The sequence below is a fragment of the Lacerta agilis genome, chromosome 4 (assembly GCF_009819535.1).
Source record: "Lacerta agilis isolate rLacAgi1 chromosome 4, rLacAgi1.pri, whole genome shotgun sequence".
NCBI classification, from domain to species: Eukaryota; Metazoa; Chordata; class Lepidosauria; order Squamata; family Lacertidae; genus Lacerta; species Lacerta agilis.
The window spans coordinates 36,081,743-36,098,174 of record NC_046315.1 but is presented as its reverse complement, the minus strand read 5'-3'; the positions used below and the strand labels follow the sequence as shown (position 1 = coordinate 36,098,174).

At 42.2% G+C, this 16,432-nt stretch overlaps 1 protein-coding gene across 1 annotated transcript; it reads left to right on the top strand.

The window, feature by feature from the left end:
• The first annotated feature begins 4,129 nt into the window (after window positions 1–4,129).
• Window positions 4,130–15,955, top strand: LOC117045094. The gene is made up of 5 exons (XM_033145877.1): window positions 4,130–4,433; window positions 6,652–6,707; window positions 8,391–8,652; window positions 12,366–12,510; window positions 15,198–15,955. Exons 1-5 carry the CDS (start codon window positions 4,364–4,366, stop codon window positions 15,469–15,471), a joined length of 807 nt encoding a protein of 268 aa, XP_033001768.1. The 5' UTR covers window positions 4,130–4,363; the 3' UTR covers window positions 15,472–15,955.
• Window positions 15,956–16,432: the final 477 nt, after the last annotated feature.

Below are 16,432 nucleotides of genomic sequence, written 5' to 3'. Positions count from 1 at the left end.
GTTTACCATAACTGATTGATTGAGTTTTTAAATGCATAACTTTTAAAAGCATTATGCCCCAGACATTTTACTTTTTCTTGGTGGAAGGAAGCAAATTAGCTTCTTATTTCTGGCCCTTTTTGTTTTTTGTTTTGTTTTTTGTTTTATTAATTAACATACAAAGCCCAAATCAAATACAGTGGTGCCTCGCAAGACGAAATTAATTCGTTCTGCGAGTGCTGTCGTATAGTGAATTTTTCGTCTTGCGAAGCACCAACGGGGGAATAGCGGTTTGACGAAGAAAAAAAATCGGAAATTTTTTCGTCTTGCGAGGCAAGCCCATAGGAAAATTTGTCTTGCGAGACAGCCTTTCGCTAGCGAATGCCTTTCATCTAGCGAGTTTTTCGTCTAGCGAGGCATTCGTCTATTGAGGTACCACTGTAGAAAAGAATGGGAAACTTTACCATAGACATCTGGTTGGAGTCAGATGATGGGTCCATTTCTTTCCCCACACTTCCCCCTCCTTTCTGGGACTAAAACAGATAAGAGAGCAGAATAAGCAGTTTAAGGAACATGCAGATCCACTGGACGGTTTTGATGCAGTCACACAGGCAATATTGCATTAAAAAGTTGCATAGAGTTTGCAGAGGAAGCGGGTGATCACCAATGTAGACCCATTGAAATCAGTTGACCCAAATTACTCTAGTAGGCATATACTCTTTACGTTGGAGATTATCCGGAATCTGCAATGCCATGTTGAGCTTGGCATTGGTGAATGTAGCCCAGGATCTGGTCTGCTTGGCTTACGAAAAACAGTATATTTCATATTTAATCAAATATGTTGCTCTCATATTTGTATGAAATTTCATAGGTGGCATCTATTATAGTTTTCCATATAATTGGGGAGGAGCTTCCGTGTGTCCCCCACCCCATCTGCCTTTTCCCTTTTCTGTTTTCCTCCTGCCACTGCAGTTGTTGCCAAAGTACTCTGTTTTTTGTTTAAAGAATCCAATAGAACCCCATGTATTGCTCCTAATGTTACATCTGCAGCATGGAGGAAAATATTGGGGTTTTCTTTGGGCTGAACCTAATCAGCCCTAAGCTTAATTAACTCGTAGCTGAACAAAGGATCACAGCCTTAATATTCAGTTCCAGAATGAGAAACAGTTACTTGAACGCAGAATGTGTGTTCCAGTATAGACTTCCTGCACAATAGTTCTCAAATGCAGAGATGCAGTACTCCAGTGCAGCATTAAAAAGAAATGTGTTACTCTGTTACACTGGGTGACACTGGTACATCAGTTTCATAGGCATGCCATTGTCAAGTTTTAAGATTAGATCAGCTTTCTTACCTATGAAGAAAACTCTAAAAAAATAAATTGGGAGTAGAAAAATGCCCTGTTTGGGTCCGTAGTAGATATTCTGTTGAAAATTTATCTCATTTAATTTCAGATACCTTAAAAAAAGAAAAGAAACATTGCTCATTAATCTACCTTGGTCAGAGAGGAATGCTGGAGCAAGTGGGTAGTTCCCTAAAAAAAACCACCCTGTTTTCATTAAATTTATTTTGCTTATCTACTAATTCTAGTGAATTAGTAAATAGGAGAGCTTAATGCTGTGCCATCAATATATGTGTACTTCCCTGTCATCTTCATCTACAGGCTTCCTTTATATGATGTCAGAAAGGGAGTAGGTGCTCATTGCATGGCAGTGGGAAATGCATGTGCTGTACGCCTGGAATATTTGTATTGCTTTGGTTCTTCTGTTTGTAGGGCAGCCTCATCACAAGGAAATGCCAGCAAAGAGTGGGGCGGGGCGGTATGTGTGCGTTTGCACACTTTCTTTTCACCCTTTCAATTAATGTGCCGAGTAGTGATCCATGAATTGCCTTCTGCTTCTGAAACTTGCACATCTCACAGCAAAATACATTAACTACCCCTGTCCTAACTTGGTTTCCTCAAGATGTTGTTGGGTTCCAACTCCCCCCAACCCTTAAGGTTCAGAGATGGGGGGAGTTGTAGTCCACCAACATTTGGTTGGCTACCATTCAGTTAAACAGTTCTTGTTTGGCCCATTACATTTTAAGTGAAAAGACCATGCGTAAGTGTGCTATGTAGAAGAATGGAAGCTGCTCCATGATGCCATTAATCCAGGTGACTGGTACAAATCATGGAAAGAAGTAACATTAGATTCCTTTCCTTTGGGATATTGAATCACTATTTTGACTATACCAATGAAAAGAATTGTTGAAAGCCAGACTTCTGTAAGCATAAAATGGATAGTTTACCTTTGCACACATATTTTCGTGTTGTTTGTGTATGTAAAAATTTGAACTGAAATAAGTAACTAGTAGCAACCTAGCCAAAGGAATATGTTTTACAGATTGGTCTGAGTAGTTGCCTAAAAATGATGTGGCTTTTGAATAGCTATCGAAAGCCACAGTCCTGTACATGCGTACTTCAACATAAGTCATGTTGAATTCATGTGACTTGCTTCCAAGTATAGGATTTGGCTGCTCATATGTTGTCAATTGACATAGAGCAGAAACTTGAAATCCATCCTTTTGTTGTTGTTCTAGACTCCATTGAACACAAGACTTCTTTTGTGAGACAGAAATGATTCTAAGCTTTCTTAATGCTAAAATGAGTATCTGGTTGAGAAAGAGCATATGTTTTCTGAAGCATCCTTCACAATCGGATGTTAACATGTACAAACCATCCAGATTGGGTTGGGGATGAAGGAGGCTGCTAATAATGGGTTGGATCCAGGCCGAAAGCTCAATCCTATGCATGTCTACTCAGAAGTGAGTCCCATTGGGCTTACTCACAAGTAAGTGTGCATTATAGTACAACCTAAATTAGTTGCATTTAGTTCCTGTTGAGGTTAATGGAACTTAAGTCATGATTAACTTTTCACACTTAACTCAGTGGAGTAATATATTGAGTAGAAATCGGATTGCCTTTAAGTATGAATCCAAACCAAGGTGTTACTGTTCTGCATATAGTTGTCGAGACATACCTACTTGTTTTTGAAAACTGGCTCCCACCAAATTTCCAAACCTGCATTTTAATTAAGTTAAAAGTTCAGTTTTTTATATTGATTGTTATAATGGATTGAGAAAACTTTTGACCTAACCTGTCCAGTTTACAAGAGATGGCAAAAATAGTTTCTGCCAACTAGGATATGTTCTTATGCTACTCAAAATCCCTAACTCCCTAAGTTTTTTTTTTAAAGTAAATAAATAAATAGTCTCTTACACCATGCAAAGATAGATAGCGATGTAGTTAAACTGATTTTGTGTCTCCATTATAACTTTTTTTCCCTTGAGTGAAATAAGGAATAAAATAGCAGTGTGCTAACAATTACCATTTATTTATAGATATATTGTATGGATAATCTTGCTATCCCTTTTTACTGTTCCATCTTTGAATTTGCTGCTAGGATATTTTTGTTTGCTTATGCATGTTGAATATTCATTGTCTTTATGTTTTTAAAGTTCTGTGTTAACTTTACAAAATAAAGAGTTTTAAAACAATGGCAGCAAGGTCATATTTGAACAGCAAAAGATACATAGCAGAACTGCCAGATAGAAAGGTGGCACTGACTATTTTAGTTTCCCCCTTTGCTGATACTTCTCTACAGGGCTTATACTTCAGGGCTTATGCTGATACTTCTCTACAGGGCTTATACTACAGGGCTTATGCTGATACTTCTCTACAGGGCTTTTTTTTCAGCTGGAACTCAGTTATGGCACCTCTCAGATGGGCGCCATGGCCATTATAAGAGAACAAAGGAGGCATTTGTGGGGAGTTCCGTCACCTCTTTTTCTAGAAAAATAGCACTGCTCTCCCATTTTGGGTACAACTGCGTTGGCACTCAGCACATGAGTTCACTCTTAGAAGGAGTGACATGAATTTCCAAAAGAATACATCCAAATGAGGTGCTGCAACAATTCATCATCATCATCATTATTAAAAAACCTTTATGTACTTCTTCAAATGCTTTTTTTAAAAAAATCTGAAGCTACTGTTTGAAAAATGTTCTGCTGATTTCATTTTGTTTCCATTCAACAGTTCCTCTTTCAAGGTGCAAAAAAAAAAAAAAAAATACTGTTTGGTTTTGGAGGCAAGAGGCTTTAGAAACCAGCAGTTGCAGGAAGTCATACGGTGAGCAATTTTGATTTGTTGTGAGCGTGGCAGAGCTCTTTCACATCCCCTCACGCCTCCAGTCTGGCTCACTTTCTTGAGGTAACTGAAGCGTTTCTACATGAGCCTCCGCAAGCCGAATTAAGAAGTTGCTGAAACTGCACCCGAAAAACAGTTTCATCCCGACGGGTCAGCTTTCTTTTCCGCGACGACTATGAAGTGAAGCCACATTCCAGGCCATGTACGCAGGTAGCTTTGCAATGCGCTCCCTCTTTCTGATGCTGACGCTGGAGAATACGTGGGCACATGGTAAGTAAGATATGGCCGTATCCATCTGAATGCCAGTGAAACGTGTGTGAAACCTTTTTTCTAAATGTTTCGGGTGGCTGTATGCAACTGTTAAATTCAGGCTACAGCTTGAATTGGGTTAAATAGTACAATAACAGGCCTTATTCTCAGGCTTAGAGTATTTAACACCAGTCTTCAGCCCCAACAGAGAAGCCACTATTAATCTATATCCAAGCACTATATATCTATATATAGCAAAGCTACAGGGAACCAGGCAGAGGGCCTTCTCGGTAATGGCACCCGCCCTGTGGAACGCCCTCCATCACAGGTCAAGGAGATAACAACTACCTGACATTCAGAAAACACCTGAAGGCAGCCCTGTTTAGGGAAGTTTTTAATGTGTGATATTTTTGTATTTGCTTTTTGTTGGAAGCCGCCCAGAGTGGCTGGGGAAATCCAGCCAGATGGGCGGGATACAAATAATAATAATTACTATACTATTACTATTACTATACATTATTATTATATCAGGACTGAAGTTTCTTCACTGAATAATTACAGTCACCTTTCATATGTGAATTGGTGTAAGGTCTTCCATAAGAAAAGGAGTGTGGTTTTTAGACACACTTGATTCCATCACCCTCTACAGCAATGTTTCCCAACTTGGGTCTCCAGCTGTTTTTGAAGTAGACCTGCCATCCCTGATCACTGGTCCTGCTAGCCAGGGATACAGCCTGCCTTTTTTCTGCTCTGCACAACAAGCAGCATAATGCTTTTTCTGGCAAGCTTTGGGGATGGACCATAAAGGTTTATTTTATTACTGACCAAACATAACAATGCTATGATTTACTCCCAGGTAGAGGATTGCAGCCTAAATGTTTTGACTTTACTGGTAACCTGTGTGCTTTGTCCAGTGTTTTTAAGATACACAGAACCATTTTAATATTTTCCGTAACGAGCTACATTGAAGATGAAGCCTCAGGCATTTACAAAAGTTTATGCCCTAAATAAATTTCAGAGGTTTTATTCAGCATTGCACAAGAAGATGGCAAGTCACATGATAGGTCATATCCTTCTCTTCCTTGCTCCCCCCCAAGCCCTTCGTACCCCCTCATCCTCTCTGTACCCCTTCAATCCAGAGGGAACTCTCTACAGAACATTGTGAGCTGCATCACATGGGGAACTGAGAGGGAACATTACTTATTTATTTTAAACATTTTATAGAACACTTTATCTTCAATGAATAATAAAACGTTAGAACACGTGAAATGGCTCTCTATCACCAAAGGCTATTCTGCGGTCTAGGTGGGTATAGTGTTGGACTAGGATCAGGGAGACCCAGGTTCAAATCCCCCCACTGGTGTCACTCGCTGGGTGTCAGTGATCACAGGTGAGCCAGTCACTATCTCTCAGCCTAACCCTACACGAAAGCGTTGTTGTGAAGGTAAAATGGAGACAGGGAAAATCATGTATGCTGCCTTGAGCAACTTGGAGGAAAGGTAGGACACAGATACAGCAAATAAATAAAGTAATGCCAGGCTGATTAACACTTTCATTTGTATTCAGCAGTGCATATTCAAGTATGAAACTACACATTAGACCAGCAAATGTGTGTTTCTCGAAGTACCAAAGAGAAGTGTGCCCTAGTTCTTCAGCTCCCAAGATTTAAAATAAATCTTTTTGCATCATTCTCTCTCTCTCTCTTCTCTCTCTCTCTCTCTGTGTGTGTGTGTGTGTGTGTGTGTACACATGCCTGTTTGGACTGCTGGGTGTTGAGGAGTCTTTGTGAATTTTAGGAAACCAGTGGCACTCTCCTTCGGGGAGCAATCACGAATTTTGTGTTTTGGAGGCTAAGTCTCTTGATGGCTACCAGCCATGATGGCTATGCTCTGCCTTCAAGGTCGGAGACAGCAATTCCACCATTTGTTGGAAACCACAGGAGGGGAAAGTGCTCGGGTCTTGATTGCAGATTCTTCTATTCAGATATGGGGAGGGGAACAAGACTTACTTGAGGATATTGTTGTGCCTTTTAAAACACCTGAACTTCGTAAATCAGATCAAGTTATTGAATCGCACCATGTCATTCCATTTATGCCTACTTGACCCAGGCAACCAAACAGCACTCTCTTCTACCACTTTTTGTGGCAAACTGGCTGCAGCCTGCTACTTCGTCTTCGTCTTTCCTCCTAAAACCACAGACTTACATAAACCCTACACAAGCCCTTGTTCCCAATTTCAGCCACACACCTAGTTCCATTTCCACCTTCTGTAGCTGAAGTTGCCTTGTGGTCACTGGTCAGAAGGGGGTAGGTGAATCAGTTCCCTCATTTTTCCAATCTGAAATTTAGTTCACTGTATTAGTTCATTATATGTTTTTTTTAAAGGCCCCATATAAATCCACCAGCATTTTAGTGCAAATTTCTCATCATATGCCCACTTTTGCCTGTGCCTGATGTACACATTTTTGCAAAGTAAAATTCCCCGAATAGAACACATTTTCGTGTGTTATTTTCACTGATGTATGCATTCTTATGCATACTTTGCCCTGGTATATGCAATTTTGCTCACATTATGTGCCTGGAGAACTGTGCTGCAAAATTTGGAGAAATTTGAATTTAGAATGTTGGCTGTGTTTCAGTTTGCATGTTGTGCAAATTAGGTAGGTTCACCTTTAAATGCAAGCGGATGGTCACTATCGAGAAGGCCCTCTGCCTGGTTCCCTGTAACATCACTTCTCGCAATGAGGGAACCGCCAGAAGGCCATCGGAGCTGGACCTCAGTATCCGGGCAAAATGATGGGGCTTAGCAAGAAGTAACTGTTTGACCAACCAGACTTCTGATGCCAAGGTCCAGGTTATCTGAAATACTGCATTCCCTCAAAAAACAAAACAAAAAAACCTGTCCAGGCTCTGAACTCTTTGTGGGAGGTTTTTCTCTCGGCCCCACCACCCACTTGGACAGGGCCTTCATAGTGGCTGCTTCCAGACCTTGGAACTCCCTCCTTAAAGAAGTTAGACTAGCTCCATCATTGCTGTCCTTCTGCTGGCAGGTGAAGACTTGTTTCAATAGGCCTTTGGGAACTGACAGGGTTGGGTTTTTTTAAGGAAAGGGGTGTTATTGGGATGTGTAGTTATTGTTTATGTTTTTAATGGATCTTTTTATAGCATTTTGATTCTGTTAGTGTTTAATTACATTTTAAATAATTGTCTTTTCTTTGTTTTTAAGCTTGTTCTGTTTTATAAGCTGCCATGAGTCCCAGTCTGGGGGAAAGGGATAGAAATAAATATACTAATAATAACAATAATAATAATAATAATTTATAAATATCTTGGCTGTGATTAAACCAATAACAGATGACTGATGTCAATATTTTATCATCAGTCATATTAGCCTGCCAATCAGCTCCTTTCATTTAAGAAGAAGAAGAAGAGTTTGGATTTCATATCCCGCTTTTCACTACCCAGAGGAGTCTCAAAGCGGCTAACATTCTCCTTTCCCTTCCTCCCGCACAACAAACACTCTGTGAGGTGAGTGGGGCTGAGAGACTTCAAAGAAGTGTGACTAGCCCAAGGTCACCCAGCAGCTGCATGTGGAGAAGCGGAAACGTGAACCCGGTTCCCCAGATTATGAGTCTACCACTCTTAACCACTACACCACACTGGCTCTTCTTCTTCTTCTTCTTCTTCTTCTTCTTCTTCTTCTTCTTCTTCTCTTTCTTCTTTCTTCTTCTCTTCTTTCTTCTCTTCTTCTTCTTCTTCTCTTCTCTTCTCTCTCATTTAAAGCTTCTTCTTTTCCTCATTTAAAGCTTCTTCTTCTCTCATTTAAAGCATTGCCGTAGAAAGGTATTGCATGGATGGAAAACCACCAAGACGCCAATGAAGTGATATTGCTAACAATGCAAAATATGTGAGTTGCCAGGCATAATTTCCACCCCCCTTTTTTTCCAGGGAATGAAAACTGCACTATTTCTGTCCCAAGGGAACCAACTACACGATAAATGCTGGCGTATCATTCATTATAAAGTGCCCAGTGATGGATTGCCAAGACAATCTTACGATAAATTGGTACAGGAACAGTGAAATTCTGCCTCAAGGACAAAGACACAATATTTCTAAGAAAGGCCATGATTTTGTTTTGCAATTTTTACCTATTTCTAAGAATGACAGTGGACGCTATCAATGTCAAGCTACTATGGGGGAAAGCATACTCTCAGGTCATGAAATAGAAGTCATTGTACAAGGTAAGCATCATAAGCAATTCCGAGAATGAGGGCCTTTTCCCAATTCATTGTTTGCAGCAACCGGCCTATGGGCAATCCAGTCAGCCTCCTGGTCAGTTGCCTGGTGCTTATAGCCCTGCAGTCATTTGTTTGTTCTTGTTCTGCTCAAGAAATGCACATCAACACAACCAAGGTTTCAACTGTACATTGATTTTATTTCCTCTTCTCTAAGCACCTCTGGCATGCTGCAGGCTAACCCTTTCCTCTTATCTGTGTGCAGCACTCTTTAGTACGGTACAGAAAACTGTCAAAAGGCCCATCAAAGTCCCAGCCATGTTGCACGCTCTGCCTCTCTTACAATGCTGGATCTACAAATTTTGCAATAGGCGACAATGGTTTGCACTGTTGCCCCGCTCTCCTTCTCAGCATGTTTAGCCCAGTGGCAGCAGTTGAGAAGGATGAAGAGAGTGATTTGAGACTGAAAGGATCAGCAGCAGGTGAACTCTCAAAGGCATAAGGGAGGCTTGGAAATCCAGAATAGCTTCAGAGGAGATTGGGGGGGGGGGTACTTGAACATTGATCCTTTCAACAAGGAGCAGGTTTCCCGAGCCTCCCTGAATCCATCTTTTCAAGTTCTGATTGTGGAGCCTGAATGGAGGGGCATGGGAGGCTTAGAGAGGCCATCCCACACTGATACTTTGTCGTGTGCATTAAACTGTTTATAATGATGTGTTTTAAATTGTTGCAACCTGCCCTGGGACTTAGTTATGAAGGGTGCATAACTCATCATCATCACCTCAAGGACTGCCTCTCCCATATGATGCGATCCAGACCCTGTGATCATCATCTGAGGCCTTTCTTCATGTACCTCCTACGTGAGAGGTCCAGAGGGCGGCAACACAATAACGTGCCTTTTCTGTGGTGGCTCCTCATTTGTGGAATGCTCTCCCCAAGGAGGCTCACCTAACGCCTTCATTACATATCAGGCTTTGGCTGATTAACATTCTATGTCCTTTTAAACGTGTTTGGGAGAGGGGGGTTATTGCTTTGCTTTTGTTTCATTATGTATTTGTATTTTTTAATGTTGCGAACCACCCTGCGATCTTCAGATGAAGGGAAGTATACAAAGTTAATAAATAATCGTAGTATATAAATGCTTTGCTTGTAAGATGTCTTGAAACCGTGCATGGAGAAAGAGCTTTTTTCATCCAGTGCTTTTTTTCTTAAAAAATGTTTAGGGGTAGTCTCATATTTCCTACTCATATCGAAAATACTGCACCTCAATGAGGTCAGACTTGGATTCACAAAATGTTTAGGGGTATGTGTCCCCCCAGGAAAAAAAAAGCACTGGGTATATCTCCCAGAATTCTTTTTTGGGGGAAGTCCTGTTTAAAGTGGTATCATAGTGATTTAAATATATGGTATGAACGTTGGCTAAGAGTTGCTCATTTGTTCCTTGCTTTGCGGTATTTCAAATTTCCAAATCTTGATGGGGTTCATTGCAGAAAACAGTTAAACCAAGCGCTGCAGTTACAAAATGTTCAACACACATCAAAGACATCACGGTTCCCTTATTTGCAAACATTGTATAGAGCGGTAGCCTTATCAGTCATTTGACAAAAAAATAGGCTGTCTAGTAGTGCAAAGAAATGAAACCTGCACAGAGTGCCAAACAGCCCATGTTGTGACATCTAAATGACTCAAATTGGTATTTGGACTTTCTGTGTATGTAAATTCAACAAGAGGGTCACATTGCCCAGCTTAAGAAATGGCCGGTATAAAATTGAAATGCTGAAACCTTTACAAAATAAAAATCACCGCAGGAGGATGAAATATGAAACAAGCACACCTAAGGCTGTGCAACTCTTACTATAGCGCATGGGTAGGCAATCGCCTTCTCAATCCGGCCCATGGATGGTCCAGTAATCAGCATGTTTTTACATGAGTAGAATGTGTGCTTTTATTTAAAATGCCTATCTGGGTTATTTGTGGGGCATAGGAATTCGTTCATTTCTTCCCCTTCAAAATATAGTCCGGCCCCCCACAAGGTCTGAGGGACAGTGGACCGGCCCCCTGTTGAAAAAGTTTGCTGACCCCGCTATAGCTGATCTCAAACTGACTTACCTTAGTTTCAGTTCTCTAAGGATTGAACTAAATGTGACTTTTGACTCACATAGTTGGGATACTGTACTTCTCTCTTTTTAAAAAAAAAAAAACACAACCCCCCACAAAAACCTAAAAATAGTCATAAGCCCCATCCCAACAACATCTGAAAGGGGAAGTTTATCCAACTTCTCCCCCGTGATGTTTTCCTACTGAAAATTATCTCTCTCCAAAACTGTTAATTCACCCCAATGTTGCTATCTGATGCAAAGAGCAATTTCAGGGAGGCAATGGAAGGATGACACAGGTAATGCCCTCGTGTGGCACATGAGGAGAGGTCAATACTTTCCTACCCTGCTACTTTTCCAACCAGAATTAACACCTGCTCCCTCACCCCACACCTCATGACTGCTATCAGTTTGTTTTATGAAAGAAAGAAAGAAACAGAATGTCAAGCAAAGGATTCCCAGATAAGTTTAATACTGTATCAGGTTTACTATGAGGCTGAGTTTCAAGTCTTTACTTGTACTCTATAAACTGCTTCCCTCCATGCACCCAGTCATAGAACATTTGGACGGGAGGGGGGCTGTCACATGATCCTCCTCCCAAGTATGGAAATTGAATGGGGGCTGAGTGGGCTAGCCCACCCCCTACTGCTGTTGTGCCCAGTGAAATGTTCCTGTCAACTATCCTTTTGAAGTGTGCCTCTAAGTAAGAGAAAACCCTGACTAGGTCATGGCTCCCCTCCTCATGGAGTTCTACGCATGTACAGTATATTGGTCTGCTTGTAGAAGCTATTCTGACTTGCTCCAAACACAGAGATGGTCTGGCAGTGGCTGCCTGGCAAGCAGTTCCATGACACACCCATCCTTTCAACTGGGGCTCTAATAGCAGGTTGAATGAACTATTTTGGTAATGAAAACAGTATTGGGGGGGGGGAGTGTAAAATGTTTTTCCCCTCCAGGGATACTCCTCCTTGCTGAGTTCAACAATAGCAACACTGAGACTGAGGAGGAAGAAGACTGGCTGTGCCACCCCAGAGTGAATGTTAGTAAGAAGGCAGGCAGGCATGAACTGGAGGAGAGCAAACTCAGATATTGGGGCAGTGCCTCATTTGCCTCATTTCATCATCCTCTGCCGCCCTCTACAAAAAGCGCTGGGAATTCTGGATCCTCCTGCCTACCCTGTAGTTTGACCTCTTTATAGCCTCTCTGGCTTCTAGATTGCATTAAGAACATTTAGAGATCATAATGTGTTCTCAGTGACCCTTGTGAAACCTTCTTGATCAAGCAGATTACTTCTGTTATAGGAAGCATGCTATTTTTCTTTTGAATTTTAATTGACTTTTGAATGCTCTTTCTCTTTCTGAGAATGCTTACTTTTAAACAGTGTTTAACTTCTCTTACCATATTGGTTATTTCACCACTGTTAAATTACTGATGATGAACTGTGCTTTGGTAGGGGGCTGAGGGGAGATTTTTAACTGCTCGGCTCATTGTATTTGCTTAATGATTAACAATTGCATTGCTATATTGAAATATGACATTATGTTGATTGGCATTAGGACAATAGCAAATGTAAATAGTAATTATAACAACAATAATAATAACAGATCACAATAAAATAAACAGAATCTGAAAATGCTACTGCAGAAGATAATGAAGCACCTGGAAAAGGCATGAAGCCTGATTATTTATTTCCTGTCATTCCTGGGACCACTGTGCCTCTTCACTTTGAGCTGCTTGGGCCTGCTGTGCTGCGTAAGGAGACATCAAGGTGAATTCTCTCAAGATCTCTCTAGTTCAGAGGTCGGCAACCTAAGGCCCATGGGCTGGATACGGCCCATGGGCCTCCCGGAACCGGCCCATGGCCGGTTCTGTGGATTGGTGAGGGGAAAACATGGGGTTTTTTTCACGACGCGGGTACCGTTCCCCCTCCCCCGCTGACATCCCCCCTCCCTCAATGCGGCGGAACCTCCCCCTCTCGGTGTAGCAAATTGCTAGCCAATCACCTGCTAAGGTTTGAGGCCCTGGCCAATGGGCGAGGCGGCAGCTGCACGTGGCCGAGAGGAAGGGGTCTCGGCTGAGCTGGCCAAGCGCATTTCCAGCAGCCCCTCATTGGAGCAAGCTGTTTGCTGCGGCCGCCGCTCTGCCAAGTGCGGCTCCTATTCCTGCCCTTGCGAGCGGCAGAGGCTGTCGGCGGCAGAGGAGGAGGAATGAGCAGCCCGAAAGCAGCCCTTTCAGACTACTTGTTCTTCCTCTGCCACTGCCACCACCAGCTTCTGCCTCTCGGCAGCATCCTAGGTAGGCAGGGGGATGGGAGGGGCAGGGGGGGGAGAGAGAAGCCCCCTGTGCTGTGTGTGCATGCGCGCACACACACACGCACTCTGGCCCACCAGGAAGTTTGTGGTGCGGTAATCCGGCCCACCCCCCAAAAAGCTTGCCACCCCGCTGCTCTGGTTTCCACCCCTCTTTTCTCTGGACAGAGATATTCAGCTGTCTCACTTCTGCTACTCAAATATCTTTTTCATTTGTCACATTACCAGGGCTGAACCTACCCACATGCAGAGTGAGGGAGTTGAGTGTGAGTGTTACAGAACTGCAGCAAATGGCTACTTTTAAATTTATTATGATTTATTTTATTCTCAGGGCGAGGTGTTTGTGGGAGGTTTCTGCTTATGGGTCAAAATAAGTTGACCAATCTCGGGAACCACTATGTGCCTTGACCGGGGTGGAGGGAAATGGCTTCACCCCCATTTCTGTTTTACCTCAGGATTAAAAAAAAGTGTCTTGGGACAGCTTCCATGACTATCTTCCAAAACTCATAGTCTTGGATAAAAGCTACTTATTTAAATATTTATTGCCTGACTTTCTTCATAAAAAGCATAGCAGTTTTGGCCTATCCATAAAATTTAGTAAGGATTTCCTTGATCCCCTTTTTATGAAACGGGGCATTTTCACAAGCTGCGTTTTTGTTTTGTACAACGAATGTGAAGAACTATCCAAATGTTGTTCCATCGAGTATTCAGTGTTTTTCTTTTCCTTTCCAGTGAACAGCAATAAGGGCCCATCAATCTCGCAAAGTGAAATGAATGTGGTAGGTTTTCTTCATTGATGCGCCTTGTATTGAATTTCCAAGTACTTAAATGCCCATAAACCGCTTTCAGGCATTCTGTCCCTGTGTACAGTAATCACATGAGCTGAGGCCATAGAGAAGAGGATGCTAGCGTTCCCTCACCTCCCAAATCATCACCCACCTCCCTCCATGAGTTGCAGGGTGACTGTGTCAAGCCTCCTGAACCCATGGAAAATCTTGGTTCTAAAATGCATGGAGAGTCTCACAAGTACAGGAGGCTCCCTGATTCACATGGACACTACCATGAGGTAAGAATAATGACATGGGGTGATGCTAGGGTGCTCATCCCTACAACCCTCGTGAGTCAAACCATTGGTCCATTGAGCTCACTATTGTCTGCAATGAGTGGCAACAGCTTTCCAGGATTTCGGGCAGGATTCTTCCCCAGTCCTACATGGAGATGCCAAGGATTGAAGCTGGAATCTTCTATGGGCAAAGCAAATGTTCTACCATGGAGCTACAGCTCGAATGCCTGGAGAGGGCCAATGTGTTATGTTCCAACCCCTTCAAGATACATATAAAAACCTACACCTCATGGACTTTGCCACTTAAAGGAAGCAATTTTCATTCATGAACACAGGAAGAAAGCTCAGCCTTCAACTGAAGTGGTGTTTAGTTGTGTTTTAAATGCTAGCCATCAGTGACATTGCATCTTACTGAACTACATGGACAAATTCTGCCTCCCAAGTTCTAGGAACCTTAACCAGAAAGTATGAAACAACAGAGAAATATGGGCAAATGTTCTTAGTTTTGTGCAAAGGACTAACGCTCCTCTTCCACATGCATTCCCAATCTAGCTCACCCTTATCACTACCACACTATTTTTTTAAAAAATCAACCATTTGATTTTTTTGCAAGTACTGAGGACATGAACCATGTCTCATTTGTGTCTAACTTCACATCAAAACAATACATAATCTAATGAGTGTCAACTGCACTTCTTTTAATCCCAGGTGCCTTGGATGTTATCCTGGGTATTAAAATTTAAAAGACTTCTCCAACCTGCTACCCTGCTAATGTTGTTGGACTCCAACTCCCATCAGCCCCAGGAAACATGAGCAATGCTTAGGAATGAATGGGAGTTGCAGCCCAACAAGGTCTGGAAGGTCAGGGGACGGGGAAAACCTGTGATTTTTATGAGGCTTGAAAACCGACATCTTCCCTGATGTTTGAGCTGTCCCATCTGACATGGTTGTCATCTTTGCCGCTAGCTAGATATGTGATTTCGATACTGCACTCTCTCATGAATCTATTGTGCTCTGTTTTCCCCACAGCTTAATAGCAGTGCAGATGCCCATTGCAGCAATGTCTCCCATACGATAACCTGCACTTCATCAAGCTGCTGAGCCTTATGTGCTGCAATTTCCAGATGATGATCCCATCTACGGCAATCATGCAATTGCTGGAATGCCACCAGGGCACCACCCAAGCCTACATGTGATGAATGTGTCTCCAATACCCGGCAACTCTTACCTCAAAAGAAAGGAAGCCCTTATTTATGCAACACTGAGCTATGGGGAACCTGTTCAGAGACATGAGCGTTCTGCTGAGATGGAGTTTACAGAATATGCAGAATATGCTGCCATTGGGCTGAATCACTAAATGTGGACAACCGCTCATTGTTTAGCATCATATAGCTTCTTCCACTGTGACTCTGCCATCTTTCTCACCAGCTCCACTCTGATCATTGCTTAATGCATGGGTATCGCACCATCTATTTCCACTAGGAGCATGTGTTTATTCATAGATGCTATTTATTATTTTGGGGTTGTTAAAATGACTCTCATGCTGATGTTATCTATTCTGTTTTCATAAGCTGCTCTGCAAGTCCTAGTTTCCAGAAACCTTGATCTAATCAAACCACATTACGGTTGGTTGCATAAGCAGCCTAGTGCTTTATTACTAAATCCCTTCAGCAAAGAGAGACAAATCCTGAAAGCAAATCCCCATCACTACCTAGCTTTCCATAGAATTGGATGGTGAAAGCTTAGAAATACTACAACAAAAAGAAAAAGAAAAATTCTGAGAAATTGCAACTTCTATCAACTTTTGTTTGCACTTCCAGTTTACTAAAAGACTGCAGGAGATAAGACTTGCATTTTCCCTGCTGCTTTCCCCCCAGTAAAAACCCAATATTTACCGGTGAATTGAAGCAATAAGCTTTTCTCTGGATTGATGTTTGTTCTGAATTAGCACTAAAGAGCGTGTTTTCCAGGGGAAAGTGGCAGAACAAAGACAAACTGCTTGGACTCATGCCAGGAGAAACTTTCTAGGCATGGGACAGGCAGAAGTGTGGACATGCCCTCTTCAAATAGTTGCTATTTTCAGGTGGGATTCAACCACATGCCAACAAATTAAGGTCATGCAGCTAAAATGATTTGGAGCTTTTGCATAACAAACTCCCTTCCCCAAAAGACTGGACTGCAATAAGGAAAGTGACAGGGGAAATGCACTGGAAAGTGTCCTTTGACACAATGTCATACAACTCACTTGCAAATGAGAATAAATGCTCATTCATAGCCAGTGTCGTCTAATCTCCCTGCCAACAAGTCGGGACGAATGC